General features: G+C 58.6%; 2 protein-coding genes across 4 annotated transcripts; both read left to right on the top strand.

Annotated features, from left to right (window-relative positions):
• The first annotated feature begins 6,581 nt into the window (after positions 1 to 6,581).
• Positions 6,582 to 12,076, top strand: SBK3 (SH3 domain binding kinase family member 3). 2 transcript variants are annotated; one of them, XM_036012721.1, is made up of 4 exons: positions 6,582 to 6,715; positions 8,141 to 8,291; positions 8,542 to 8,744; positions 10,230 to 12,076. In XM_036012721.1, the coding sequence occupies exons 1-4, from the start codon at positions 6,686 to 6,688 to the stop codon at positions 10,926 to 10,928; spliced, it is 1,083 nt and encodes a 360-aa protein (XP_035868614.1). In that variant the 5' UTR covers positions 6,582 to 6,685; the 3' UTR covers positions 10,929 to 12,076. The 2 variants fall into 2 exon arrangements, with proteins under 2 accessions (XP_035868614.1, XP_028385037.1); XM_028529236.2 differs by lacking the exon at positions 6,582 to 6,715 and adding an exon at positions 7,280 to 7,578.
• Positions 12,077 to 12,750: 674 nt separating this feature from the next.
• Positions 12,751 to 17,402, top strand: SBK2 (SH3 domain binding kinase family member 2). Of its 2 annotated transcripts, XM_036012720.1 has the most exons (4): positions 12,751 to 12,830; positions 13,644 to 13,898; positions 15,486 to 15,688; positions 16,083 to 17,402. In XM_036012720.1, the coding sequence occupies exons 2-4, from the start codon at positions 13,646 to 13,648 to the stop codon at positions 16,671 to 16,673; spliced, it is 1,047 nt and encodes a 348-aa protein (XP_035868613.1). In that variant the 5' UTR covers positions 12,751 to 12,830; positions 13,644 to 13,645; the 3' UTR covers positions 16,674 to 17,402. The 2 variants fall into 2 exon arrangements, with proteins under 2 accessions (XP_035868613.1, XP_028385036.1); XM_028529235.2 differs by lacking the exon at positions 12,751 to 12,830 and having other exon boundaries at positions 13,180 to 13,898.
• The last annotated feature ends 2,258 nt before the right edge of the window (positions 17,403 to 19,660 follow it).

The raw sequence follows: 19,660 nt of genomic DNA, 5'->3' as shown, positions 1-19,660 counted from the left end.
CAGAGCAGGGTGAGGCGGCGGTGCAGGTGTCAGCTCCGCAGCCTGGCCTCTTTCCCAGGGCGGGGGTAGCCTGAGAGGCTCCTGAGAAGGCGAGGGACCAGCCTTTCTGAGTGTTAGAACTGGGGCTGGGGGGCAGGCACTGCAGGAGAGGGGGGCTGCAGGCCGGGAGGAGGCTGGGTGTCTGGACCATCCACCTACAGGAAGGTGGGACGGGCACCTTGGCCTGCAGCCCGGTGCATGTGGAAAATGCAGTGATTCTGAGCCCAGGTCTCCAGACTTCTAGAAAGATCCATCAGGGTCTGCTCTGTAATCCTGGGATGCTGTCTCTGTCAAGTTATATTTCCATTTTTTAAAGATTTTATTTACTTATTTTTAGACAGAGGGGAAGGGGAGGAGAAAGAGAAGGAGAGAAACATCAATGTGTGGTTTCTTCTCACGCTCCCCCTATTGGGGATCTGGCCCACAACCCAGGCATGTGCCCTGACCGGGAATTGAACTGGCTACCCTTTGGTTCTCAGGTCAGCACTCAATCCATTGAGCCACACCAGGCAGGGCTATGTTTCCATTTTAATAGAATGCTGGGTGTTACCTGTTCTAAACAAGGTGACAAAGTGGGGCCCAGAGGTGACTCTGAAATGTCCCAAAGTAACAAGGTGGCCCTGGCCAGGTGGCTCAGTTGGTGGGAGCGTCATCCCATACACCAAAAGGTTGTGGGTTCAATTCCTGGTCAGGATACATGCCTAGGTTGTGGGTTCGATCCCCGTTGGGGCGAATTCAGGAGGCAACTGGTTGATCGGTGTTTCTCTTTCACATCAATGTTTCCCTCTCTCTCTCTCTCTCTCAAATCAATGTGTGTGTGTGTGTGTGTGTGTGTGTGTGTGTATCCATCCTCCGGTGAGGATTTTAAAACAGTAACAAGGTGAAGATAATTTTGATAACATGTCTCATGTCACTCAGCACAGCACATTCTTCTCACTGAACTGTCAGTGTCCCTCAGTCCGGTCGAGTCTCCTCACTCACGGGAGTTCTGGTCGGCAGAGTCCCAGAGAACACAGAATCACTGACACTGAACCGCCGCCCCGGGGTCAACACAGGGTCAGGTGCTCTCAAGCTCTTGGTCACCCCACTTTCACTAACCAGTAAATGCACAGCCTTGTCCTGTGTCTCTGCTCAAAGACCCCTTACTTAGCACCTGTGGTTGCTCCCTGATGTGGAGCTCAGGGCCAAGGGCGCCGTCACTCAGGCCCGAAGGAAGCTCATCCAACACACAGATTTTCTCCGCGGGGCACGGAACAGGACGTACATGGCACTTCAGTCCCGGGGGCCGTTGGAAACCACAAGAGTGCAAATGACAGCATGGCGCACCGCCCAGAGTGCGTAGGGACAGTTGTTCAGGGGGTGATGGAGGAAACAGGGCAGGGTGCCCTCTTGTTCCTGCTGGGCTGGGAATGTGTGTCAGCGACTCAAATTTTCAGACGCGCTGTGACTGCGCATTTGGGGGTCCCCGTAAATTTTTGTGGGTAGACGAGTTTGCGAATAGGGAATCCGTGAATGCGGAGACAGACTGTGTCTGCGAAGCATCGAGCCATCGCGTGATTACTATAAGAACCGCCAGGGAGACAGCTGGCATTCTGTTTTTCGTGCTAAGTTGTGGAAATCCCCCAGTGTATTTTATGCTCACATCTCAATTAGAACCAGCCACATGTCCACAGGGCTGCCGCCACGCCTGGCAAGTGGCTTCTGCATCTGCCTGCCTCTAGCCTTCTTCAGATCCTCAAAGGGGCCTGTGAACTTCAAAAACAAAAATTAAAACTTCCCTGCCAGAGAGAACCACTGTGGAGCGCTGTGCGGCAGTGGCCAAGGAAGGCGCGAGCACTCTCTCTCTTCCGACCCAGGAATTCCAAAGCGAGGCCAACGCCCCGGAGATAGCGTGCACTTAGCGCAAGTCAACACGTGTAAGAATAGTCTTCACACCCCTGCTTGGTGGAGCATCATGTTGGAGAAAAACAAACTGTCTGTCCTCGGAAGGGTGGACCCTGTGAAATACAGCGTGTCCACGTCTTTGCAAAGGAGAGAACCTGAGCTTCCTGTCGCAACGCGGAAGACGCTCACCAACACAGCGCTGCGCTAATGGGGACAAAGGCAGCTGCAGAAGGTCACGGGCGTGATACTATTTATACAACATTTAACAACATGCAAGGCGATACTCTATAGCGGTTATGGGTTTATGCATATGTAGCAAGAGCACCTTAAAAAAAATGCAGACACCTCCTTAAGGACCGTGGTGACTTCTGGAAGGGAAAGGGATTTAGAGGGGGGTTCCGATTATATTGGAAAAAGTTATCTTTTTTCTGCTGGATGGTGGCAGCTAGGTCGGGACTCGTTATACTATGCGGGATATTTTGGGCGGGTGTGTGCCTGGAGTAGTCCACTCTGCGGGGAGCCACAGCAAGGCTTTGTGTGACCTGGTCGGAGACACTGAGGGGGGCGGGACCTGTGGCCTGTCTGTGCCTTGGAAAATAACAGTCGCCCCCGTCGCAGGTAGATGGGGAGGATGAAACGTGCCTCCTGCCCAGGTGCGCCTGCGCCGTCGGCACTGCCGGAGGAGTATTCGTTAATAACAGTAATGCCATGAAGCACCCTCCCTCTCTTCCAGGTGCTGGGTTTACACCCTTCTTCGATGACCCGATTTAACAGCACGTATTCGACGTAAATATGAATGAACCAAGGCACACCTCAGAGTGACACAGAGAGAAGAATCGGACCCGCAAAGGTGGGAGGGAGGGCGCCCTTCACCCTACAGTCTCGTGAGCTCGTCGAAAATCTTCGTCTTTGCAGACAAAAGAAATCAATTTAATGTTACTGCTTTTTCCCCCCTTTTCACGAATGTTCAAAAATATTGTTTCCAATTACAGTCGACATTCAATATTATATTAGTTTCGGGTACACAGCATAGTGGCTAGGTATGTATACAGTTTGTGAAGTGGTCCCCCCATCAGTAAAGTCCCCACCTAACACGTACGTACTTATGACAACTTCATTGACTATATTCCCTGTGATGTACTTTACATCCCCATGCTTTTTTCTGTTTCTTTTTCTTTTTTCAAATCTCTTTTTTGGCCCAAGGATGGTGTGGGTGAGTTGGTGGGTTAAGTTGAAAAGGGCACAGTCTTGATGTGTGAGTTAAATTTTTATTTTATCTTAAATATTTTATTTATTTTTAGAAAGAGGGGAAGGGAGTGAGAAAGAGAGGGAGAGAAACATCAATGTGTGGTTGCCTCTCATGTGGCCCCACTGCGGACCTGGCCCACAACCCAGGCATGTGCCCTGACTGGGAATCGAACCTGTGACCTTTTGGTTCACAGCCCATGCTCAATCCACTGAGCAACACCAGCCAGGGCTTGATGTGTGAGTTAAATTTTTAGGTGATCTTCCAGTATATATGTTATTCATTACATTTATTTGAAAAAAATATATGAAATATATATGAATAACATACAGAATACCGGGTGGGGCAAAAGTAGGTTTACAGTTGTGATTATGCAGAACACAGTTTATTCTTGTGTTATTATTTATTAATTATGACATTATTTTCCATAGGAACAACTGTACACCTACTTTTGTCCCACCCTGCATATGCTGTACCATATATAACACAAAATGCATAATTACATACAGGGTAATGCAGATCACATATATTATCACATTATATGCAATATCGTACACACAGGGACACCTCGGAGATACTGGGATATATCCAGATCACAGCAATAAAGGGAATTGTACTTTTTGCTGCCAGAAGGTCTTGCCTTCGATTCGTAAGAAATGCCACACGTGTGACGCACAAGGAAACGAGGTATATAATGCATTGTAGGTGCTGATGTTCCTTTAAGAGTAATACTCTGGGTAGGCATTGCAATGGGAGGAAACTGAGGCCCGCGGGCGGGGTGGGCGGGGGGACGCTTGGCCCCGGGCGGGCCGGACAGCCAGGAGGGGTCAACGGAAGGAGCCCTTGGCTGGGGGCTAGTGGCAGAAGGCCCAGCTGCGGAGAGGGGTGTGTGCGTGCGGCGGCCGGACTGGAGCCGCGCCCGCCCACACCTGCCTCTCCAGGTCACTCCGGGTGACCCCGCCGAGTGGCCGTTGCTAAATGGGGAGGTGCAAAGCTCCGGGGATCATCGGTGAGCCTCTCCGCGGGTGTGTGTGTGCTGGGCGGGCTCAGGAGGGCCCAGGCCCGCGCCCCGTGCGGTCACCCCGGCTCCTGGGGTCCCAGGTGGCCGCGCGGCATTCTGACCTTTTGGTCACGCTGGCTGGTGAGGCACAACTGCTGTGCGGACTCCCGGCGAGTCCGGAGGGAGGCGCTCCACCCCAGCAGGTCCCGGTCACCGGGGCCTGGCATCCCGGCTCCGCCTCCCAGGGGCCGCCACCCAAACGCCTCTGTCTGTCCGCGCCTCACTGTCCCCACCAGTAAACTGGAAACCGCCGTTCTCCCAGGGCAAAGCTTGCAAGGGGCACTCCACAAGGTCATGAATGAACTGAGAGAGAGAGAAAGAGCGAGCGCCAGGGCCTGGCACCTGACAGCAGGGACTAGTCATATTTTGCATTATTTCATTGCTTTTATGTCTGAACAGGTAACAGATGCTGGGAGGAAAACTCGAGTAACCCAGAAGGCAGCGTGATGAAAGGTCCCCCGACACCGTGTGTGATCACTGACTCCACTCAGTTCGGGAAAATTCAGGAAAATTGGATTCGGACCAGGAAGCAGCTGACTTTAAGGAACAGTTAAGGCTCCACGTTGAGATTCTCAGTATCCAAGTCGAGCTGGATACTGAGAATTACCCTCATTTTTCAGATTGAATCCTAATCCGAGGATATGTTTACTGATTTGAGAGAGAGCAGAGGAAGGGAGAGACAGAGAGAGAGGAACATTGTGGTGAAAGAGAAACACTAATTGGTTGCCTCCCATATGCCCCCCACGGCCCCACGGGGGAGGGCAGGGGCAGAATCCGAAAACTTTTGGTGCACAGGATGACACTCCCACCAACTGAGCCACCCGGCCAGGACACCCTAACTTTCTACAGAACCGTAAACCCTCAGTGCTGGGGCAACAATGTAGCACGATGCCTGTAGCTTCTTGGATCACTCTGAGCTTTCTGGTGAGGGAAACGTGTTCAGCAGACCCGAAAAGAAAAAGGAAAAGGGAGCCCTTTGTTCTCAAGTATCAACAAGCCGGTGGGCCTGTCACTGCTCCCACCGCCTGCCTGTGCAAGCTTGCGTTTCTTTGGCGGGAGTCTTTGAAAGCAAACATCAGGCAGCGTGTCGTTTTACCCTGAAGTTTTTCCATTGGCTGTAATTTGCTTTAAAATAGTTGATTCCTCCCCACCCGTGCCCCCCCTTCCCAAGAAAATAGATAAGGCGAGGGTGGTATGCAGTTCTCGGGGGTGAGGTCAGAGGGTGGCTGAAGACTGTTCATTGTGACTCTTCTCGCTTTTCTGTATATTGGCAGTTTTGCACAATCAAACCTCAAAGAGCAGAGGAAATTTTCCCTCTGCCCGCTCCCCTGTCCTCCCCGTCACCTGCCCCCCCCCCCTCCCCGCCATTCCACCCGCTGCCCAGGGCCCCAGGGGCAACACTGAAGCCAGTTTCCGGGGATCCTTCCAGAGTGTCAGTGACGGGCGTTGCTGTCTGTATTAATAGCAGGCTGTAGTAGTGGCGAAAGCTGAGCCGGCCCGACCTCAGGGCCCTGACTCAGCCTGGCCCAGGTCCTGCCGACACCTCCAGCCCGTGTAAGGCGATCTGACTCTCGGAACCTCAGTTTCCTGCTCTGTAAACTGGGGACAAATCCCCATCTTTGTTGGGTGGCTGGGAGGGTCCTGTGAAAAGGACAGTCCCTTTCAAAGCCTGGCTCAGAGCTAGTGCTGAGGACATGGGAGAAGCACTTTCCACACACATTTCTGAGCTCCTGGGTCTGAGGGAGGAGGGGCTGTGGGCCTGGACCCCTGGGTCTGAGGGTGGAGGGGCTAGGGGCCTGGACTCCAGGGTCTGAAGGTGGAGGTGCTGGGGGCCTGGACCCCTGAGTCTGGGGAGGAGGGGCTGGGGGCCTGCACCCCTGGGTCTGGGGGAGGAGGGACTGGGGATCTGGATCCCTGGGTCTGGGGGCCTGGACCCCTGGGTCTGAGGGAGGAGGGGCTGAGGGTCTGGACCCCTGGGTCTGAGGGAGGGGGGGCTGGGGGTCTGGATCCCTGGGTCTGAGGGAGGAGGGGCTGTGGGTCTGGATCCCTGGGTCTGAGGGAGGAGGGGCTAGGGGCCTGGACTCCAGGGTCTGAGGGGAGGGGCTAGGGGCCTGCATCCCTGGGTCTGAGGGAGGAGGGGCTGTGGGTCTGGATCCCTGGGTCTGAGGGAGGAGGGGCTAGGGGCCTGGACTCCAGGGTCTGAAGGTGGAGGTGCTGGGGGCCTGCACCCCTGGGTCTGGGGGAGGAGGGACTGGGGGTCTGGATCCCTGGGTCTGGGGGAGGAGGGGCTGAGGGTCTGGACTCCTGGGTCTGGGGAAGAGGGGCTGGGGGCTTGGACTCCAGGGCCTGAGGGAGGAGGGGCTGAGGGCCTGCACCCCTGGTGTTACGGTGTGGCACTTTGGGAATGGCCTCCCTGGCCCCTCGCCCCAGCACTCCCTGCCCGAGGAAGAACCAGCATGCGCAGAGCTGCACGTCACCCACTCCAGGTAAGGCTGGCGAAGGGGCCTGTCTCCCCTTTTCCCGCAGCACTCAGGCCTGGTCCCTGGGGGTTCACAATATGTTTTGTCCCCTCTGTCCTGGGACTAGAGCCCAGACTCCAGGCCGGTCTAAGTTTGGACGGGGGAGGAGGGGAGCAGCAGGTCAGAGGGGGTGAGGGAGGGCTGTGTGGGGGGACGGGATGTCTCTGAGCTGTCACACACACCCCTGTCCCAGACCCAGAAAAAGGGAGGGACAAAAGGCTCTGAGCGAGAGTCGGGAACAAAGACAGGAGGAGAGACAGAAAGAGAGAGAGACGCTGGGGAGAGGAGGACATAGAGAAGCCAGAGTGAGGGGAAAACAGAGAAGCAGAGGAGGGGAGGGGACAACAGAGTGGGGACATCCCGGACCACAGACTGCAGCAACACCAGTGAAGACAACGTGGTGACAGGAGAGAGGAGCCAGGGGCCAACGGAGACACAGCAGGGAGGCCCACCCTAGAAACCCGAGAGCTAGGGCCAGGGCCAGGCGAAGACAGGGAGGCTGGGGGGCGGGGGGAAGTCAGGGGAGGAAGAAGGGGTGAGAGGGAGTGAAAGACATCCACAGGGTAATACGGAGCTGGACCCACAGACACCAGAGGGTGAAAGAGAGGAGAGGGGAGTGAGGGAGACTCCCACAGACCCGGAGGGAGACCGAGGCAGACCTGTTCAGAGCAGCTCCCAGACCGTGGACCTGTGGGATGCAGTAGGCTTGAGTGGGCCAGTCACCTGCTGGGGAGCCCAGACCAGGGGGAGCCCAAGGGCCAACACCAGGCAACCCTGAGATGGAGCTCAGGGACCCCGAGAACCACGAGGATGGGGACCCAGACCTGGAGGTGAGAGATGGGACATGAGGGAGGAGACAGAGAGATGAAGAGACAGGCTCAGAGAGAAAAGGAGACACAGAAAGAGAGGGATCCGGGGACAGGGAGCAGACACAGGGGGACCGGGAAAGAAACAGAAGAGACGGGGAAACGGAGAAACGTCAGAGATCCAGAATCAGACGAACCCGAAGGCGCGCAGCAAGACCGAGGCCCCTGGGAAATGGGCTCGGGAACCGGGAGCGGGAAGCAAAGCGAGCGAGGAAGATGGAGGCAGGCGGGTGGAGCGGGGGGCTGCGTCAGGGAGGAGGCAGTTGCAGCTGAAGCTGGGGGTCTGTGGGCCCCCCCAGATGGCAGTGGGTGGGGTCCCTGAGGCAATCGCCCCTCACCCTGCCAGGACACAATAGCAGGTGGCCCAAGCCTGGGTGAGTCACTGTGACTCATCCTCCTCTCTGGGGACAGTGACCCCACCCTCTGACCCCCCACATCAGGCCTGCAGTTTTGGCCTCCAATCTGCTCCTCTGCTCTCAATGGGCCCCAGACTCAGCCCTTCCCTACCTCTGTCCCGCCCCCTCAGGAGGACACAGACACGGCCCTCCAGCGGCTCGTGGAGCTGACAGCGCCCAGAGTGATCACAGAGAGGAACCTGCGAGCCCGGTACCGCCTCATCCGAAAGCTCGGCTCGGGCTCCTACGGCCGAGTTCTCCTTGCCCAGCCTCGCCAGGGGGGTGAGTTTGGCCACTAAAAGGCAGACTCCAGGACTCCCCATAGGAGGGCTCTCAGGAGCTGCCCAGGGATGGAGCATCCGGGGCAGAGCGGATGGGGGCCCTTCTCGATTGGAGCTCTCAGGAAGTTAAGAGCCCTGGGATCTTCTGAGAAACAGAGCCCCTGCCCAGAGAGGGTACGAGACTCGCCTGACATCACACAGCAAGGTCAGCGCGTCCTGAGTCCCCACCCTTCCCCGTCTCCCTGATGCAGGTCCGGCCGTGGCTCTGAAGCTCCTACGCCGGGACTCCGTCCTGAGAACCACTTTCCTGAGGGAGTTCTGCGTGGGCCGCTGCGTCTCCTCACACCCGGGCCTGCTCCAGACCCTGGCAGGGCCCCTGCAGACCCCCCGGCACTTCGCCTTTGCCCAGGAGTACGCGCCCTACGGGGATCTCAGCGGGATGCTGCAGGAGCAGGTGAGGCAGGCAGGGGACAAAGTTGGGACCGCTCATCCCAAGTGTGGCTTTGTCCCAAACCCCACTGCTATCCCCAACCCTGACCCTCAGATCAGTGCCCCACTTAGCTCCGCCCTATACCCCCAAATGACCTCCTTATTTGTAATTCTCAGTGTACTTTCGTGTCTGACCCTAACCCTAATTCATCCAAACACAAGCTTGGAGGGGCAGGGTTTGGGGGTCGGGATTGAGGGCGGATTAGGTCTGATGAAGGGGTGGGGACGAAGACGGAGTTGGGGTTCTCGTTAGTGCTGGGAGTGGGAGTGGGGGCAGATGGGCTGAGTTTAGGGTTAATGACAGACTGAGAATGGGCTGGAGAAGAGTGTGGATGGGGCGTAGAGCGAGGAAGAGAGAGCTGAGGATATGTCTACAGATCGAGCTGGAGATGGGCTGTAACCAGGTCTCCTCTAGGAAGGAGACCAGGTCAGCTAAATCCATGAGATTCTAGGAGCACTTGAGTATGAAGATTAGGGTGGGACCATCTTTGGGAACAGGCTTTGGGTTTGAGGTAGGGTTGGGAATAAATGGAAGGGAGGGAGGGAAGGAGGGAAGAAGGAAGGAAAAAAGGAAGGAAGGATGGATGGATGAGGATGGAAGAAAGCCAGGGAGGAAGGGAGGGAGGTAGGGAAGGATGAATGGATATTGATATAGATTTTGGATATTAAATAACTGAATAAATTATGGGATTGCTGAGTGGCGGTGGGATGGATGTCGGGTGGAAACACTGCAGAATAGACTGTTGGGTGGACAGCTGGTTTGATGGACGGGGCGCTGGCTGGCTGCCTGGGTGGATCGATTTGTTGATCAATCAATGGAGTGAACTATGGAAGTTGGAGCAAGGTCTGAGCTGGAGATGGGATCTAAATTAGTATGGGGTTAAGTAGAAACTATGGGGTTTGCCCTGGCTGGTGTGGCTCAGTGGATTGAGCGCTGGCCTGTGAACTGAAAGGTCACTGGTTTGATTCCCAGTCAGGGCACATGCCTGGGATGTGGGCGGGGCTCCCAATTGGGGATGTACGAGAGGCAACCCAGATGCTTCTCTCACACATCCATGTTTCTCTCTCTCTCTTTCTCCTCCTGCACCCTCTCTCCAAAAGATAAATGCAATAAAAAATGAAGTAGGGGGTTGTGTTCTCATTGGAGAGGATCGGAGTAGTCAGTTTAGAGGCAGTGCCTAAGAAATGCAAGAATTGGTTTTGAGTGTTAGGGTCAGGAGCAAGTTTGATGCAAGCTAAAAGAGCTTCTGGTTAGAGCTGGAGTTTGGTCCAGGGCAGTGCAGTTGAGGGTCCCATTGCACTTGAGGATGATCTGGAGAAGGTGTTGGGGGGAACGTTACAGGAACATGAGGTAGCCAGCGGTCTGGGGTTCTGGATTCTTGAACCTCGAGAAGCAAAATAAGGAAGGAACTGAGGTGCCCTGACCTCCACCTTCTCTCCTCGACCCCAGGGTCTCCCGGAGCGGCTGGTGAAGCGGGTGATGGCCCAGCTAGCCGGAGCCCTGGACTTCCTCCACAGCCGGGGGCTGGTCCACGCGGATGTGAAGCCAGACAACGTGCTGGTCTTTGACCCCGACTGCAGCCGTGTGGCCCTAGGAGACCTAGGGCTGACCCGGCCAGAGGGCAGTCCCACCCCTCCCCCACCAGGGCCACTGCCCTCCGCCCCACCCGAACTCTGTCTCCTGCTGCCCCCCGATACGCTGCCTCTCCGACCATCCTTGGACTCCTGGGGTCTGGGGGTGCTGCTCTTCTGTGCTGCCACGGCCTGTTTCCCTTGGGACGTGGCCCTGGCCCCTGATCCCGAGTTCGAGGCCTTTGCTGGTTGGATGACCACCAGGCCCCAGCCACCGCAACCGCCACCCCCCTGGGACCAGTTTGCGCCCCCGGCCCTGGCCCTGCTCCAGGGGCTCCTGGACCTGGATCCGGAGACCAGGAGCTCCCCACTGGCTGTCCTGAACTTCCTGGGGGATGACTGGGGGCTGCAGGGGAACAGAGGGGCACCTGGGGACTTGGGGAGCGTGTCTGGTGAGGATGGGGAGGAGGAGGAGGGGGGATCGAGCCTGGAGGAGTGGACAGAGGAGGAGGATGAGGGTGACCAAGGTGGCGGGAGGATGGGGACAGATGGGGGAACTCCCGGACCAGGTGACTGAGACAGGTGGCCAGAGCGCCAGCCAAAGTCCCCTCCCCCAGCCTCCACCACCACCTGGATGGAGAGACAGCTGCTTGGGCGAGGACAGAGCAGGAATACATTGCATCTCTCTCTCTCTCTCTCTCTGCTGGAGGCCAGACTTGGGTGCACCCTCCCCACTAGGGAACTGGGAGCCCAGGATCCTCGTCCCCTCCTCCCTCAGACCCAGGGGTCCTGGCCCCCAGCCCCTCCTCCCTCAAGCACCCTCCCTTTTCCTTCGGTCCTGAATGTGTCTGCTTGAACAAAGGCGCTGTCTCCCCTGTAGACGCATTTCTGCGCTGTGGGGACGAGTGGAATGTGGGAACGTCAGAGTTCTGACGAAGTCCCTCCTCACCTCTAAGACCTTGCATGACTCCCACTGTGCGCAGCGCCAAATCTGGGCTTGCAGGACCTGGCGCCGAGAAAACTTCAGCCTCCGCCCGCCTGTCCCGAGTCCCTGGGCTCCGGATGACCCTGGGGAAGCCCCGCATCCTTTGTGGGCCCGAACCTGCACGCACACGCGTGAACGCAGACGCTCAGCTTCGCGGGTCCTCGGTTCCTCCCTCCGGGAGCGCCCTCCTGCGCCCTCTCCGGCCCCGCCGGGAACTGCACCCGAGCGCGGGTCCGGCCTCCCTGTTCTCCCGGCTCCTCTCTGGTGCTCCAGCCTGGCCTTGGTCTCCTGTCCCTAGAGGGGCCCCACGCCTGCTCGCACCCACAGAGCACATGGTGGGTGGCCGCCCCGGCTCAGGGCCACCCTAGCTTGGATGGATCTCCAGACACCCGCAGCACCCAACGGAGCAGCCCTGCCCCATGCTAGGGACCCTGGCAGGGACTGTGCTTCCTCCTGCAATGCTGTCCTGCATGCTTTTGCAAAAAAAAAAAAAAAAAAAATGTGGGTTCACTCAACACAATGCCGTGTCCTGGGTTGAACCCTGGGGCGGAAAGAGGCTGTTGGCAGAAACACCAGGGAGATAAGACGTGTTTGATCGTGAAGTTCTGAGCTTGGACAAACGTGCCCTTGGCTGACAGTCCCTGGCCCAGCGGTGGCGTGGGCAAGGGGACACGGGAGTGCGCAGCACCAAGGTTGCAACTGTTCTAAAAATCTAAAGTTATTCCAAAGTAAAAGCTGATTTTAAAAGAATTGAGTTCGCCTCTGTCATCTCGCTATAAACCTGAGTGGTGGGTGCAACTGCGCAGGTGTGCAGCCTCCTCGCTCAGACACCGGTCCGGGTGCAGCTTCCCCCCGCCAACCATGAGGTCTGCGGGCTCAGCTTCGGACCCTCCTGTCGCCCTCCCCTCAGGCCCCTCTCTGCCCAGTTGTCCAGCACCTGCTTCTCCTCGGCCCCAAGTCTGAGGTCATCTCTCACTGCATCGTTCTGGAATCCCGTTGCCTCATCCTTTCCCCAAAGGGACCCCAGTGTCCCGTCCCCAGGACATCCGTCAGCAACACTTGTGTCTGACCCGTCACTGGGGCACTGATGGGCTGCTGGGGGTGAGGGGGAGGTCAAGGCAGGGGCTCCACAGAGAAATGACTTCATTCTCTACAGGTGGTCGGTCCTGCCTCCTGGGTCCAAGGTGGGGGAGGGGCAGAGGGCCTGGACTCCTGGGTCTGAGGGAGGAGGGGGCCGGAGATCCCCTGGGTTTGATGGATGAGACACTGAGCTCCTAGGTCTGGGACATTCGTCCAGCCACAGCCATTTCTGGGAGTCAACACACGGTGTCGCTCTGTCCCGAGTGGGATGGAGGGGGCGGGGCCAGGGGCGGGCTTAAGACCCCTAGGTGGGGGCGGGGTCTTGCTCCTGGGCAGGCCTCTGCTGGCATGGGCTCTAAGTGCTGGACACTGACCACAGCGGGCAGCCGAAGGGTCAGGCAAGCCTTGGAGAAGGTGAGGTCTGGAGGTCCGAGTCCAGGTCAGGAGGGGGCAAGGGTTAACGGGGCTGAAGTGGGCGGCACCTGAGAGTGAAGCCGGGAAGGCAGGTGGTCAGAGTCCTGGGTCCTTCAGGGGGGCAGGAGCTGGATGTTGGGGCGTGGTTGAGCGTGAGGGACGCAGAGTCTGGGGGTCCCGAGATGTGTGAGTTGTATAGGTTACAGGAGAGAAGGGACCAGGTGCCCAGACTCCGGGGTCTGAGGGGGTGGGGGCTGGGGGACTGGGCTCCTGGGTCTGAGGGAGGAGGAACCAGGGACCTGAACTCCTGGGTGTGAGGGAGGAGGGCCTGGGGTTCTTTGTCACTTTCTGTTGAGACTCAGTCTCCCTCTTCATCGGAGGTGTCTGAGGGGCGGGAAACCAGTTGCGAGTCGGGGTGAGGTCAAGCCTGAGACTGCAGATGTCCCTCGCCCCTGCCCCCACAGCCACCCGATGGCCCAAGGCTGAAAGATGAACCAGATAACTCGAGACACCCCCATCTTGTTTCCAAAGCAAACAGACTTGGGCCCAGGGGGTGGATGAGCAACCTCTGTCTCCTAAGCACACAAACAGGTGCTCTCTGGCCTCCAGGGGCTGCGGAGGGCAGGGCTGCACACACCAGGGCCTGGGGGACGCCTGGGTCCCAGATAGCAGCAAGCATCTGAGAGCTGGTCCCCAAGCCCCTGAGAGGCCTGGGGTCCAACTCCCGAAGCCCCAGCCCCTCCTCCCTCAGACCCGGGAGTCCAGGCCCCCAGTGGCTGGGCCCTGGGTCACCCCCTGCACTCTGCCCTGCAGACATGCAGGGCAAACAGCCCGAGGGGCAGCAGGTGGAGGAGGGGGCTGCTGAGAACGGAGCGGAAGAGGACCTGGGGGGCCTCACGGCGGAGGAGCTGCGGCAGGGCCAGGAGGCGGCACTGGCCCTGGAGGACATGCTGGCACTGAGCGCCCAGACCCTGGTCCAGGCTGAGGTGGACGAGCTCTACCAGCAAGTGCGTCCCCTGGGCCAGGGTCGCTTCGGCCGGGTCCTGCTGGTCACTCACCGTCAGAAAGGTACCGGGCCTGGGGATGGAGGTGGGGCCAGGGCAGTGGTGTTGCAGGGGGGTGGTAGCATGGGCCCCGGTGGAGCCTGCAGAGCTCACTCCATCTCGCCCCTGCCCTCCAAGCTGTGCGGTCTCAGGACTCGCTCTCCAAACACAAACATGCTTGTCATTGCCGGGGCCATGGGGAGCAGAGGTCCCCCACCCGGTGCACCTCACATGTGGCTGGCTCAGCGGTCACTGGAAGGGTGGTCCCAAGCCAGGCTGTGGGTTGGGCACCTAGCAAGGCTGGACACCTGGCCCTAACCTGAGGTCTTTCTGCCTGGCGTGCACACATCTCCCATGCCATCCCCCCACCCCCCATGACACTGAGACCCTGTGGGTGGCACCTGGAATCACTGTCAGTCCAGCCTCACCCTCTGCATTGCCATGTGGGCTCAGCCCACCCTGGGTGGTGCTGGGGACCCAGACGGGGGTCTGTAAGCCTGCCTGGAGCCCCTGGGGCTGCCACAGGGCCAGAGCCAGGGCAGCCGGAAAAGCAGAAATCTATTTCCTCCTGGTCCTAGAGGCTACAAGTCCGAGGTCGAGGTGTGAGCAGGGTCAGTTCCTCCTGAGGCCTCTCCCCTTGGCTTGTAGATGGCTGTGTCCTACCCAGGTCCTCACGTGGTCGTCTCTCTGTGTGTGCCTGTGCCCTAACATCCTCAGATCGGACTAGGGACCACCCTATGGCTTCATTTTACCTCTTTCAGCCCCATTCTGCAGTGTCAGGGGTGAGGCCTTCAACATAGGAATTTGGGGGGACATGATTCAGCCCAGAACAAAGGGAAAAACAGACACAAACCCAGGTCATCGTAGAACTCGGAGGTGGGAGCAATGACAGGGCACAAAGGAGTGTAAAGGGCACCTCATGCCCTGGGGCTTCATCCGGGCACCGCCCTGCAGGCTGGGCCGTGCTAAGGATGAGAGTGTCACCCTCCTGGACAGCAGGCAGCCCAGGTGGGCAGAGCTCAGCAGAACAGAAGGGGCCACGGGTGAGGCAGGCACCTCCAGCTGCTGCGTCCAGCTGTGGAGAGAGTGGGAGGGGGATGGTCAACATTTCAGGGGAGAAAGTGACCTTCCCCCCATCCCACTCGGCCTCTGGGTGGGCGGGGCTGCGCCCTGGCAGGTGCGGCGGTAAAATTGCACGCAGAGCGGAGTTCCTGTCTTCGAGAGCTCAGATTCCAGAAAGTTGTTTCCACAGGTGACGGAATCCCCAAAAATTCCTTAAGGGGATCTAATACCAGTGCTAGGCATCCTCCCCCCCATTGCCTCAGACACGGCTTTGCGGCCAGAGGGTGCTGGACCCAGGGGCTGAGGTGGGTCCCTGGAAGTTCTAAGCTCAGTTTCCACACTATTTCTTCATCAGCTCCAAGTCAGACAACTTGAGGAGAGCAGAGAAGAAGAAACTCACTAAATGCTGTTATTAGTATTTAGGATCGGCTTGGTAGGGAGGCAGGAACTGGAGGAGGTGGAGATGGGAGATGGAGAAGACCCTTCCTGGGGAGCCAGCAAGGGTGACCCCCAGCTCCCGCTGTCCCCACCCCTGTCCCTGCTGCCCCAGGCACGCCCCTGGCGCTGAAGCAGCTCCCGAAGGCCTCCACTTCCCTCCGCGGCTTCCTGTACGAGTTCTGCGTGGGCCTCTCGCTTGGCACGCACCCGGCCGTGGTGGCGGCCTACGGCATTGCCATCGAGTCCACTGACTCCTACAGCTTCCTGACGGAGCCCGTCCTGCATGGGGACCTCATCACCCTCATCCAGCCCAAGGTGCGGTACACAGAGCCCCAGCGGGTCCCCCACGGGTCTCCCTAGGTCTCTTGGAAATGCCCCTGAACTGCCTGGATTCAGGAAGCACGCTCACTGCATTGGGCCTTAGCAGGACTTCCGGCCTCCCACGCCCCTCACTGGGTCCCCAGGTCTTGCCAGTCCCCTCTGGGGTTCGCTCATGCCACAGAGTCCACACTATGACCCCTGGATCCACCAGCCCTCCTGAGGTCACACTAGTGCCCACCACACCTCGCCGGGCTTCACGGGGCCACACCAGGCCTCACCGGGCCGACACTATTAGAGGAACTTTGTGCTCCAGAGCCTGCTCCTGGGGCTGGGGAGAAGCTGTATCCGGGGTGGGCTGGACAGTGGCCCTGATGCACCTGCCCTGCAGGTGGGCCTCCCGCATCCCGCGGCCCAGCGCTGCGCGGCCCAGCTGGCCTCCGCCCTGGAGTACATTCACTCCCACGGCCTGGTGTACCGCGACATCAAGCCTGAGAACGTGCTGGTGTGTGACCCGGACTGCCGGCGGGTGAAGCTCTCAGACTTCGGCCACACGCGGCCCCGCGGGACCCTGCTGCGCCTGACCGGGCCGCCCATCCCCTACACGGCCCCTGAGCTCTGCGCGCCCCCACCCCTCCCCGAGGGCCTGCCCATCCAGCCTGCTCTGGACGCTTGGGCACTGGGGGTGCTGCTGTTCTGCCTTCTCACCGGCTACTTCCCCTGGGACCAGCCCGTGGCCGAGGCCGACCCCTTCTATGAGGACTTCCTCATCTGGCAGGCCTCCTGCCGGCCGGAGGACCGGCCCCAGCCCTGGGTCGGCCTGACGCCTGTGGCCGACGCCCTCCTGTGGGGGCTGCTGGATCCCCACCCCCGCAAGAGGAGCCCTGTGAGCTCCATCGAGGGCTACCTGGGACGACCCTGGAGGCAGCGGGAGGGGGAAGCTGAAGAGGTGGAAGACCAGGTCGGAAAGGATGGGGAATGAGAAGGGCCGGGGCGGCCGGGGCCCACACTTGCCGGGGAAGCTTGGAAGGGAAACCAGGTCCCACGTCCTGAGGTGTCCTGGGAGGTCGTGTGGTGGCCTTCTCTCCTGCCTGGTTTTGTCTCTGTCTGCTTGCTTTCCCCTTTCCCTCCTCCCCATCTCCCTGCCTGGGCCTGCGGGGTCTCTGAGGTCCCCACCTGTCTGCGCCCACCTGTCTCCATCAGCCCCAGAGCCTTTGTACTTGCTTCCATCCTTTACCTGTTGTGCCTGGGGCTCACGTCCTCACCACTTGCAAACCTGTATTGCTTGTCCCTTCATTCTCCTGGGGCCACACCCCTCATCCGGGCCGCTCCCCCGACTCGGTGCTCCCACCAAATCTCCTCTGTGATACCCAGTCCCCTCGCACTGCAGCATGTCCTCGTGAGGTTAGCCTGTGTCCTGTGGAGCCTGAGCTCCTGGGCAGCGGGGGGCCCAGCCTGTCCTGTCCTCTGATGTGACTCATGCACCCTGGGCTGTCCTGGCCATGGTGGGCAGGCAGCGAAGGCTTGTTGGATAGACAGACCCCGGTGGCTTTGCAGCACCCCGTCCTCCCTCACCTGTCTCCTCTCCCCAGGCCTCCCTCGCTCCCCAGCACGTCCCCCTCCTCCCACAGGCTGGGCAATGCCCTCTCGACAAGCTATTTTATTCTCTCAGCCCAGCCACTGCCTGCAAATAAAGTCCACCTTGCACTCAGGTCTCTTTACACGTATTGGTCTGTCCGCTTGAGAAAAGGAAGGACGTTGTGTATGTGTGTGTGTATCAGCGAGAGCATTGTGTGCAAAGGGGGGGGACCAGAGAGACGCAGACGGAGAGGGAGCAAGAGAAAGAGCCAGACAGACAAATGGACAGAGACAGAGACAGAGAGAGACAGAGGCAGAAAGAGAAAAATGACAGGAGGAGAGACAGAGACAAAAAGAAGGGCAGAACCACCCCTCCTCCGTGTGCTGCTGCAGGAGGCTCTGGGTATGCTGTGTGTGTGTGTGTGGGCAAGATGCTGCATTGGGGTCGTCGGGGTCATGGGGTGGTCGGAGTCTATTTCTGCACATCCGAGTGTGGGAGGAGGAGACGGATTAAAGGGAGCCCAAAGGTGCCCAGTGGTGGGTGGCCAGGCACCAGTGCTGGGCTGGAGCATGCATTTCTGTGTATCTGCAAGTGCACGGGTGTCTGAGCCTGCGTGTATGTGCGCGCACGTGCATGTGTGTGTGTGTGTGTGGCCATGGCGTGAATGTGTGAGTGGGGACAGAATGGAAGCTGGAGTGCGGACACCAGATCCACCCCTGTGTGTACATGAGGCCATGAGTGCGTGTGTGGCAGGGGGAGGAGAGGCACCCGGGCTGGCGCCGCTGCCAGTCACCAGCTGGGCCCCTGCCCCTTCACACCTCCCCCTCTCTCCCGGCCCCTCCTGGCAGCTGCCCTGTTTGCAAACACTCTGTCTTCCTCTCCGTGCCCTCCTTGGCCGCCAGCCCAGCACAACGCTACAACTAGAGCTGGATCAAGTGTCACTCTCTGCCTGGCCTCCGTACACACACCGTTGCCCGCCCCTGCTGTGGCCACGAGGTGTTGCCTGGGGGGTAGTGTGTGACAGCATGTGCAGAGTGACCCCAAGGGCCCTTTGAATTGAGGTTCAATTCAGAGAACCAGGGACACAGGCCCGTCCTGAGCAATCCAGGTGAGCTTCCTGGAGTAGGGGTTGGGGGGTGCATTGTGGGAGAGCACGATTAGGACCTCCTGCCACCTTATCCATGAATCTGAAATAGTCCTGGCAATTAGGCCAAGAATGTGTCCCCAAAAAGCTGGAGGCGCCAGGAAAGGGTGGTGCTGGGGGAGAGTGAGTGGCGATGAGCAGAGGGCAGGGGGTGGCTGCAGATGGTGTTAATTAGTGACAGCAGCTGAGGATTAACTGGGAGGTGACAATGACCAGGACAGGGCAGGGGAGGACAGAAACTCCCAGGAAGGGCCTGGAGGGGGTGGGGCAATACTAATTAACTCTTAGTTAATGGATACCTAATACGAGTTATAATACTTAGTACTAATGAAGCAGCTCCTCCTCAAGTAGCTTCCAGGCAGGCACATTTGCTCGGTCCCTCAGAGCTGCCCATGTCACAGGTGAGCAGTGACAGTCCAGCACAGCCAAGGTGCCAGCAGGTCAGGGCAGAGGTGGGACTCGAGCCCAGGCCGGCTCCTGTCCAGGGCTCAGCTCTTAAATGGCAGAGTCATCCCCATTGTCACCAGCAGGTGAAGGGGCCCTGTGTGGGGGGCTCAGGGTGTGCGCACGAGTGTATGAGTGTGCATCACCATGAGTGTGTGTCTCTGCGTGTGACAGCGAGTCTGCTGTAAGAGTGTAAAAGTGAGTGTACAAGCATGAATGTGGCTGAGAATGTAAGAGTGTGTATGTGTGACCGTGTGTGCACATGAGTGTGAGCGTGTATGAATATGAGTACAATTGTGCATGTGAAGGAGTGTGTGAGTGAGCATGAGTGAGACAGTGAGTGTACATTTGTGTGTAAGAATGTTAGAGTAAGTGTGTGAGCACTGGATGGATGGAAGTGTGTGTGGGTATACGAGTACATGTGTGAGACTGCATACCTGGGACGGTGTGAGGTGGTGTGAGCATGCATCTGTGCGTTGGTGCGGTGGCCATGTCTCCCTTGCAGGAGACTGGAGTGGGGGCACCCAAAGGAAGACAGAAAGTGGGGGCTGCAAAAGCCCTCGGACCCACGGGAAGGCCTTCATCAAAAGGCAGGCGAAGGTGCATGCTGATGAGGATGAGGACAAGGGGGACCCTCCACAGCGCCGGTGGAGTGGGGTGAAGGGGGCAGCCATGCATGCAGGGAGACGGCATGCAGTTCCTCCTCACGTTAGACACAGAGTTACCTCGAGGCCCAGCAATTTCGCCCCCGGCCCTCCACCCACAGAAATGAAAACATCCATCCCCGTGAATGGAACATGAT

Source organism: Phyllostomus discolor, chromosome 12 (assembly GCF_004126475.2).
Source record: "Phyllostomus discolor isolate MPI-MPIP mPhyDis1 chromosome 12, mPhyDis1.pri.v3, whole genome shotgun sequence".
Classification (NCBI taxonomy): domain Eukaryota; kingdom Metazoa; phylum Chordata; class Mammalia; order Chiroptera; family Phyllostomidae; genus Phyllostomus; species Phyllostomus discolor.
The sequence above is the reverse complement of the archived record's forward strand: the minus strand, read 5'-3'. Positions and strand labels throughout refer to the sequence as shown.

Bases quoted from the DNA above. Each gene is read 5' to 3' on its own strand.
- SBK3 (XM_028529236.2), top strand. From the start codon at position 7,528: ATGGAGCTCAGGGACCCCGAGAACCACGAGGATGGGGACCCAGACCTG. The intron at 7,579-8,140 runs GTGAGAGATGGG...CCGCCCCCTCAG, and splicing joins ATGGGGACCCAGACCTGGAG to GAGGACACAGACACGGCCCT. The intron at 8,745-10,229 runs GTGAGGCAGGCA...CCTCGACCCCAG, and splicing joins GCGGGATGCTGCAGGAGCAG to GGTCTCCCGGAGCGGCTGGT.
- SBK2 (XM_036012720.1), top strand. From the start codon at position 13,646: ATGCAGGGCAAACAGCCCGAGGGGCAGCAGGTGGAGGAGGGGGCTGCT. The intron at 13,899-15,485 runs GTACCGGGCCTG...CTGCTGCCCCAG, and splicing joins GGTCACTCACCGTCAGAAAG to GCACGCCCCTGGCGCTGAAG. The intron at 15,689-16,082 runs GTGCGGTACACA...CCTGCCCTGCAG, and splicing joins TCACCCTCATCCAGCCCAAG to GTGGGCCTCCCGCATCCCGC.